The sequence below is a fragment of the Chaetura pelagica genome, unplaced genomic scaffold, assembly GCF_000747805.2.
Source record: "Chaetura pelagica isolate M959 unplaced genomic scaffold, ChaPel_1.0 scaffold470, whole genome shotgun sequence".
NCBI classification, from domain to species: Eukaryota; Metazoa; Chordata; class Aves; order Apodiformes; family Apodidae; genus Chaetura; species Chaetura pelagica.
Window position 1 is genome coordinate 492,263 of NW_009951911.1, and position 9,646 is coordinate 501,908.

The window sequence follows — 9,646 nt, forward strand, 5'->3', positions numbered from 1 at the left end:
CTACATCTTTGATATTGTTTGCCTTCACCTGACAGATATCCCACAGCCTCCTGGACCCATTCAATTGGAGGAGAAGGTGGTAAATACAGTGACACTAACCTGGGAGCCATCAGCCTCTGAGAAATGGGAACATCACCTGTACTACACAGTCCTGAAACGGGAATCGGAGAAGGGTGTGTGGCACGTGGTGGGTGACCTGATCTACACCAACAAGTTCACCTTCACCAATGTGGTCCCAGGCAGGGATTACTACTTCAGGGTCCTGGCAAAAAATAACTTGGGAGCCAGTCGTCCATCTGAAACTGTGAAGCCCTGGAAAATTAAAAAACTAAAAGGTAAAACAGTTTTTACAAATATTTACCTGTGTGTGGTCATGCTTTGCTTCTTGTATTGTTTAACACACCATCCTGAAAGGGGTTTCTGCTCTTGTGGACATTTAGTTGCCCAGAACAAGAATGCATAGAGATACCCTGAGAAATTCCAGTTTGGCAGAGAAGGCTTCTCCTCTCTGCATGGACATTGTGCAGATAGATCCTTTAATTCCAGCCATCATACCACATAATTCACCAGTAAGTTAATTCCCATCAAAATCTATGAGTTAAGTTTTCCAGAAACCAAAGTTCCTGACTTCAAAGTTAAATTCTAGGCAATTGGAGAAGAAACAGTATCACCCAGTATCATTCTGGTTGGAAAAGCCCTTCAAGATCATGGAGTGCAACCACTACCCTAACTCTGCAGTGTCCACCACTGACCCCTGTCCCCTGGCACCACATCTGTCTTCTTTGGTGTCTCCAGGGATGGTGGCTCAACCACCTCCTTGGACAGCCTGGATCACCCAGCCCAACTCCAGCTCCAGAACAGGGCAACCCTAAAGGTCACACCATGTCCCTGAAGACCTTGTCTAAATGCTAACTGAATGTTGTCAGGTTCTGTGCCATTACTAACTGTGCCACCACAAGCACAGATGACAATCCCCAGGGGTTGGGATCTTTCCATCTGCAGAGTCACAGACATTCTGCACATCCAAGCGTCACAATTGAAAACCAGTCCTTTAACCTCTGATTTCTCCTGCTGTGAAGCAGGATCTCAGTGTGTTGCTGGGTTGGTTTTTGCATGTTTGTTTTGTTCTTATTTTTACAGTTCAACCTGAAGTCAAACAACAGAAGCACAGGGAAGTTAATAAAAACCTGCCCCCAAGATTCCTGGTCCCGCTGAAGCCTCACGTGGTGCCACCGGGCAGCGAGTGCCACATGAGCTGTGCAGTTGGGGGCCACCCACCTCCCAAGGTGACATGGTACAAGGACAGCAGAGACCTCTCCAATGATCCTGCCTATTTTTGCACAAACGACTTTGGTGTCTGCTCCCTGGTTGTCCTGTTTGTCACAGAACGTGATGCAGGAGAATATCTGGTAGAAGCCACCAATGAACTGGGCCGGGCCTCCAGCAAAGCCTCCCTCACTGTTAAAGGTAACAAACTTCAATTCTTTCTTCACTGTGTGATGTCAAGATATGTCATGGCTGTCAAGATGCCTTCAAACTGGTCCCCTTACAGCTTTGTTTACTGGCAAGAGCAATCTTCTCCTGTAAGGCAGTATATATTTGGCTTTATTGATTTTTTTATTATCTTATTAGTGACCAAGTAAGAAACAGAAATAGGAATGAAAAGGCAGGTGTGAGAAAAAACACTTGAATTCTACATGAGCCAGGAATTTTTGCTGATCTTTAGCAGATTTTTTTTAAGAAATATTCCATTTTTGCTTGAGAAGACAATAGCTAGTCAGATTTTTCCACAGTGCAGGAGGTGCAGAATAAAAGAATAAAAGATGTGCAAGGTTAAGTGAAGCAGCAAAGAAAAAGCTGGTGATGGGTGGCCAAAGGCAAAGAGGAGGGAGGGACATGGTTTAAAAGGGTCACTGAGGATCCTGACGTGACTAGAGAATCAGTGTAATTGGCTGAGAAGAGTTTCATGGTGGAAATACTTATGGAAAAGTATTGTTGGGAGTTTTACTCAGTTCATTATGAAATATCCTTTACTCTGAGCCAAGTATTTTCCTTCTCGTGCAATTTGGTGGGTTAAACGAGTGGAGAAACAGGCCAGTTAAATCCATGTAATCTTTTTGCAGGCTTTCTGTCCCCTTAACATCTCAGGTCCCCCTTCCAGTTTGCCTTACAGACCTCTTTTAATATTGACCTACTTCTCTTTCTCTTCTTTTCAGACACCACCCTGTAGCATGAGCTTCCTGAGAACATCTCAGCACCACTATGAGAAGGAGAAGGTTGTGACTGTGAACTGGTCTATAGGAAGGCTGTGTGTTTGCTTTCAGATGTGCATTCTAGTCTTGCTGTTTTATTTGTCAGATCCAAAAGTTGCATTTTGAACACGATGCTGCATTGTAGTAAAAATGGGGGGGAAAGACTTTAAGAGGATTGTATCTTTTTGTAACAACCATGGCTTTCCACTAACCTTTAGAACACAGATTAGAAGCTTCAGGAACACAGAAAATGAGAGGAAAAATAATTGGCCAAAATGCAACTTTTCCCAGGCATGACAGATCCTTCTGCCTCACCTGCTGGAGGCTGCAACAAGAGCATCTCTTGACTCCAGAGATCTGGAAAATTGGCCTTGGAGCCTGTGGTTTTCCAATCCAAAGAATGAATTTTAGATTCCACATAATTCCCAGCAGGTTTCCTAATTCTGGTAGAGGCAGTTCTGCATGTATTCCCCTACCCAAGTTAAGTATTGCAAAGACTATCTGGTAGATCCTAGTTTTATCTGGGCAAGAGAGACATTGTCAGCCCAGGCTTGCATGGGGCAGTGCTGCTCACAGGGGAAATGCCTTGATGGGAATGAATGGAAACCTAGAACCAGTTGTATTGATGTGAGCAGATCAATGCTGGACTTAAAGAACTTACCAGAGCCAAGTGCTGTGAAAAAGGATGTTATTCCTAAACTACCACATTAACACCTCTGAAATTTAACTGCCTCATGACATTGCTGGAATGTTTTTGCCAGATGTGAGAAGAGCTTAAAAATCTCCAGAGCAGAAATATGAGGTACCACCAGAGATCTTCAGCCATGCCTGGGGAATTCCATCACTGAGTGGAAAAGATTGGAAAGCAAAAATGTTGTGATGCTTGTGTGAACACATAGCATGGAGCCTCAGCACCAGAGGTACTTGGGTGACAGCATCTGGAGGACTGGAGAGTATAGATCAAAGACTCACAGGCACTGGACCCTCAGACAGCCAGTCAAACATCTCTGTGGGGCTGAAATGTTCTTTTGGTTTATATTTTGTACAATGTTGTACAGATATAGCAACAGTAGATTATGAAATTAAACAATCATTCAATAAAATCTACCATGAGTAAGTGTTTATTTGGGAGAAGGAAGCCCAGCCAGTCCCTGAATGCCAATCCAAGCCTGTTGCAGTTTTCACATATAGTGGCTATAAAAGGTCACCCCAAACCCTGTACTGTATATGTAGGTTCCTGTTTAATCTGGGAAGAACAACAGATATGAGGCTTTTATAGGTTTATTTCCCACTAATATATGAGCCTGCTGCTGCAGTGGCAGAGCTGTGCAGTCTCTGATAATGCAAATTTTGTTCAAGAAAATATAAAGCATAAACCTGCCACTCCCTGATCAGGGTGTACCCAGGGCTGGTGGTCTCATCCCTCCTTGAAGCTTCTGATACCAGCTGCTACTGGGAACATTTATGTTGCATGCTGATCTCAAGCAAGGATCATCTTGTTTATACCATAACCCTCACCACTGTATTGTGACCCCTGTCTCAAGCCCTTCTTGATCCACCAGATGAAGCTTCTCTCCATTTTCCACCTGTTCTATGCAAGAGAAACACGGGGCTGCTCCCCTCTAGGTGCTGCTTTCCACTGGATCCATCTCTCTGTTCTGTTGGGCACTTCTGGCTTGTGCTCCCAGGGCTGCCAACCCTCCAAATCTTGTTACAGAAACCATCTCCCAGCACAGCAGGACCTCCCAGGACTGCCAGCATGGACCCAGCAGGCTCCAGCCTTGCAGCATGTGCCATCCAAAAAAGTGTAGGGCAGTGCTGGTGCCTTTGCTCGTTGCCATCCTCAGGCCACATCTCGAGCACTTTTGGTGGCCAAGTCAGTGCAGTCCCTTGATGTGCTGCTACTTCTCCATCCTTTGAAAGAGCACAGAGGCTGAACGTGGGCAGTGTGGGTGCACTGGGCCACCTGCCATCATGCAGTGGGTGGAGGTGCTGCCTGGGATCATGGTCAAGAGAACAACACTCAGCTGGGAACTGCAGTGCTGCACCTGGAGGAGAGTCCACTGGGATTTAGATGTTTCTTTTGAGGTGGCCTGTTGCTCCTGCAAGGAGTGGGACATCCCTTCCCTTGGAGGAGTGTCTCTTGTTTTGCTTTTCCATTGACAAGGACCAAGGTGACTTTCCCTGTAATCCACATGTTTATGGATTCCAGCAGGCTTGAACTAGGTCCATCCCTGGAGAGGCATTGGCTGCTCTTTGTTCTCTGAATCTGCTGAGAGGAGGGAGATGGTCTCTTGCAGGGCTGAGTGACAAACACCAGGTTTTCAATAGTTTTGGTTTGACTGATGCTGGTGAGACCCTGCAGGAGTGTGTGGGAGCTGCTGTCTGGGGAATGTGCAGCACTAGGGTTACTTCTGCTGTTTTCTTCTTGAGCATAAAGGCCAAGCTTGTTGGAAGGGTCTGGACATTTGAGACTGAAGCCTGGGAAGTCTGGAAGGAGCTGACACACCAGGAGTGGGGGGCTCTTGCAAGTCTTGCTGAGAGCTGCAGACTTATCCCTGTACACAGATGTCAGCCCCAATTCAAGATACTCCTCTACTTTTGTGCTCTTGAATGTTTTATGTTCCAGCCCCATGTGCTTAAAATACTTCCCAGCTGGGGAGCAGGGCTGGGCCAGACACGTCGAGCTGGGCTGCAAGAGCCTGACCAGCAGTGCCAGTAATTCCCCGAGGAGCAGACTGTGCACAGGTAAGGCTGGTGTGCTGGGAAGGTCTGGTCAGCACGAGCAGCAGGGGAGGGAGTGTTGGGAGTCAGCAGAGCTGCTTGTTTATCCTCTGCCCTTTGCTGACAGCAGAGTGATGATCCACCTCCCAGGAATCACCCTCCGAAGGGGAAGAGCAGATGTTGCTGCAGGGGGAGGCTGAACCTGTACTCCAGCTTGGTGGTATTTACAGCAATTACTGCCTATAACCTGTTCCACACCCCTGCCTCATGGTTTGCCATCACTCTTTGCAGTCATTATTTGACCTGGGAAGATGGTGAGTGTGGAGCTGGGCTAAGTCTGACCACTCCTCCTTCCAGGAACCACTTCAACAACCGAAGGATGTGGTGTGGGTACCCTGGCCTGTGGCTTCATGTCCCCAGGGCTGTGCTGGGGCTGCTGGTGTGTGTGGCACTGCTGCAGGCTGCCCCTGCTGCCACTTGCCCCACAGTCCCTGGGAGCCACTCCCCCAGATTCCCATCTGATGAGGGAGCAGCAAAGCCAGAGTGGTGGAGTTTGTCCCTCAGAGCAGGTGATGAGCACCCAGGAGAGCAACGCTCCTGAGCTGGGAGGCACAGATGAGCTGCTGACTCCCACCCTGGGTGGAGGACACAGGGTGTCCTGATGATGATCATAGTGTGCTGATGAACACGAGCTGTTCCTCTGCCAGGGCTCGGGTTTTTTTCCCCCTCCCTTCCCAGGCAGGGCTGGGCCTGGCTGAGGGTGCTGTGTGTGTGTCCCTGCCGGGGTGAGATGGGCAGGAACAAGCTGGAGAGCAGGTCCCAACAACGTAAGAGCAAAATCCCCTTTTCACCACTGAGTACATGATGATGGATCCTTTTAGGGCAGAAAGCAGGTCCTCATCCAGGAGCCTTCCTTGGCAGGAGGTGTGCTTGGTGTATTTGGCTGATTTGCAGCCAAAAAAACCCCCAAAATTACTGTTAGAACTGCAACTTCTGTGACCTTTCAGGTGGTTTGGAGAATGAGATCATTTGGACTCGATGATTTTAAAGGTATTTTTAAACCAAAATGATTCTATGTCTATAAACCAGCAGTGCTTTTCCATGCTATTTTCTGAGAGTTAATGTCAGACCAAGGGACCCTCTGGACCTTCTCTCTTTGTTGATTTATCCTTCTTAGACCCTGCTGAGCCAAGGCTTTCCTTCATCCACCACAGTCAGTGACCAAGGCTGTAAAGGGCAGAAGGTCCCTGCTTCTTCCTCTGCAGGTTCCCAGCCTGCTGTGTGCTGTGGGTGTCCATGTCCATGTGTTGGTCCTGTACAGTGACATGTCCTAGCTCCTTTCTCTCCAGGGATCTGTGGTCAGGGCTACAGATCTCAGCTTTTGAGTGACACCCTTTGCAAGTTTGTGAGCAGCCCATGAAGTTGAATTCAGGGTGCTTTCTGCTTTGGGGAGGATAATTAATTTCTAAGTGCAGGGATTCACAGCCCAACCTCCTGACAGGGCCAGACAGTGATGGATTGACCTTGGGCAGCACTTGGAGCAATGACTGACAATTTCTGCATCCATCCCCAGATCTGGCTGCTGCTGGAGAGGACCTGGTTGCCTCTGGAGATGGGAGTGCTCACCAGGGAGGGGCAGCCCTTGGAACAGCCTCTGTCCATGCTCCTCCCTGGCTGCACAAGCTGGTTCCATCCCATCATCTCCAGGGAGTGGTGCTGTAGGACTGCAGAGGACTTCCCAGGGACAATGCAGAGAGAGTTTTCCAGCCTGGGAGATGGAGGCTCATATGGACTCACTTTCTGACTCTGGGCACTAGTTGGTTGCAACTTCCCTCCCTGGAGTGCTGGAAGACTTCATGTACAAGGACAAAACTCACAGTGGGAGAAGCTCCACTTCTCAGTCCTTATTCTTTGCCCTTGTAGGTTTGGGATGCCATGGGTGTGTGGGTGTCTCACCATGTCTCCTTCACCCTGGAGGTCCCTTGGGTGCTCAGTCAGCACCGTTTCAGGCACAGTCTCTTTTCAGCCTTGGCCCAGGGAGGCTGGTGGTGAGAGGGGCTGCAGGCACTGCAACCTGACCTGGCCTGGGTTAGTCACCCTCACACGGTTTTGCAGGCCTGGCTCAGACTCTGCTGCGCCTGGCAATGCCAAGAAGTAAAACTGGACAAGCCTGGAGTATTTCTAAACCCTCTGCAACGTGGCTCAGCAGTGATTCAGCATCTGCTTGGGAGTCTGGCAGCTGCCCATCTCAGCTGAACCTCTCCTGTGGTTTAGGCAGTTGGTGCAAAGCTGCAGCTCGTAGGGAGCTTCCTGGCCAAGCTTTCCATGCTGCTGCATTCACAACAAGGTCATCCCAGGCAGCTTCTCTTCACGGGCAGCTTTCCAACAGGGCAGCACATCCAAATTCTCAACCTTCTCAAGGTTCTCAACCCAAACCATAGTATCAGAGAATCACTGAGGTTGGAAAAGACCTCTAAGGTCATCGGGCACAACCATCAACCCACCACCACCAGCTAAACCATGTGCCACATCTACAGCCAGACCCTTCTACTGACAGTGCATAACTGGCTGGAGGTGTTGACTATAATTTCCTGCCTGGTCTTACTTCTGGGCCTGGTAAGAAAGACAAAATAAAAACACATCAGCAAGGATGTTGTTAGCTGTTTGCCACTGAAGCCAGGTGAGATGGAGCCAGTGTGGACTGGATCTCCACCTGTGTTACCACTGAACATGGGCTGTGGGCTGCAGGCCTGTGGTTACACCAAGTGCTGCTGTATCTGATGGGACTCACTGTTATTCAAGGAGTTTTATTTTAAGGCAGGATGCAGCAGGGAGCCCAGGTCAGGACAAGAGGGCACCGTGTGTGCTCAGGGGCTCCCACAGCAGCTTCAGGAGGCACCTTGATTCACAGAAAAGGTCCTGCTGAGCCACAAGTTGCTGAGGTCTTTGCACAAAATGAGGAGAACATTGGGATGTCTGTGCAGCTCATTCTTCCTGTAAAGAGGGACTCTTGGGGCCTCCAGCTTTGCTCCCTTCTCTCTGTCCAGCCCTGGCACTGCCAGAAGGACTGAGCATCTGCCCCATGGGCTGTGGTTCTCCAAGGGGCCTGAGCTACCTGAGAACTCAACCTGAAATGTTCGTGGTGAAATGGAACTGGAGTACAATCACCTGGAGTAGCAAATGTGTTGTAATGTGCTGACACGTGTTTCCCTCATCCTTGCCAGTGACACTGGCTCCTCCTCACCCCAGCAGGTGCAGATTTGCATGACAGACCCAGAGGCACTGACCTAGGAAGTCCTGTTACTCTGAAAATGACATTTCCTCTTATTTGCTCACTCCAGAGCAAGCCCCAGCCACTGGTCTGGGCATTCCATCTGGGATGCCCTTGGAGCAGCTGGAGTTTCCAGAGGTGTTGGCTTGTACAGCTCTTGGCTCTCTGTGTCTGCAGCTCTGCCTTTCTCCCCTGCCTTGTCTGTGCTGGTTGCCCATGTTCTGCATGGTTTTTTTGTTGTCCAGGTTGTTCAGCCTGGAGAACACAAGGCTCTGGGGAGACCTCATAGTGGCCTTCCAGTATGAAGGGGCTACAGGAAAGCTGGAGAGGGACTTCTTACAAGGGCTTGTAGCAAGTGGACAAGGGGGAATGGATTAGAATTGGAAGTGGGGAGATTTAGATTAGGTATTAGGAGGAAATTATTCACTCTGAGGGTGGTGAGAGCCTGGCCCAGGTTGCCCAGGGAAGCTGTGGCTGCCCCATCCCTGGCAGTGTTGAAGGGCAGGTTGGATGGGGCTTGGAGCAGCCTGGGCTGGTGGGAGGTGTCCCTGCCCATGCAGGGGGTTGGATCTAGATGATCTTTAAGGCCCCTTCCAACTCAAACCATTCCATGATTGCTGGACAGGGGCTGCCTGCCCCCTTGTCTGCTGCTGCTTCCGCTGCTGTTTCTGCTGCTGCTTCTGCTGCTGTAACTGCTCAGCACCCTGCAGGAAAAGCAGATTTCTCTGCCCTCTCTCCCCTCCTCTCTTCCTCCATAACCCAGCTCCTTCACTGCCAGCAGGAGCCACCCCAGCTTTCCACATCTCTGATGTAAGACTGACAGGGGGTTGTTTTGCTTCCTCCAGCAGACTTGCTACCTGTCCCTACACCCTGCCCCTGGCTCTCCTGCCTTGGTGTGGCACCTGGTGGCCTTTGTTCTCGCCCGTTGCATGGTGAGCAGATGAAAGCCAAACATGAAGCATAATTTATAGTTAGCTTGAAATGCAGTTTTGGCAGAGGAAAGCACGCCAAAAGATGGAGCAATGCTGGAGGAGCTGCACTCATCCTGCTTATCAAATGATGCTTGAAAGGCTTCAGTAATGCAAGAGGAGGGAGGAGTTGCTCAATTCCAGCAGAGGATAAACTGCCTCTGTCACAGTAACACGTGTTTGAGAGCAAGGAGCTGATAGCTGCCTTTTGAAAACTTGTCTGGCAAGGCAGCTCCCAGCTCCAGGAGCCTTGGTCCAAAGGGCAGCCTGGCTGCAGGAGAGTGTTCATGCAGATGCCTGAGCAGGTCTGCTCCTCCTCTCCTTTCCACCCGCCTAGGACATGGGTCCATAAAAGAGCTTGTTGCCTTTAATACAATCAATGATGTGAATGAGCTTCATGCCAATGACTCTGAAATCTCTGGGCAGCAGGA

General features: G+C 49.5%; 1 protein-coding gene across 1 annotated transcript in view; it reads left to right on the top strand.

Moving 5' to 3' along the window:
* The window catches only part of IGFN1 (immunoglobulin-like and fibronectin type III domain containing 1), a 34,216-nt gene extending 31,986 nt beyond the window's left edge, over positions 1–2,230 (top strand). The window contains exons 23-25 of the mRNA XM_009994311.1: positions 36–335; positions 1,141–1,467; positions 2,217–2,230. Of these exons, the coding sequence (XP_009992613.1) occupies positions 36–335; positions 1,141–1,467; positions 2,217–2,230 (641 nt within the window). The remainder of the gene's footprint in view (positions 1–35; positions 336–1,140; positions 1,468–2,216) is intronic.
* Positions 2,231–9,646: the final 7,416 nt, after the last annotated feature.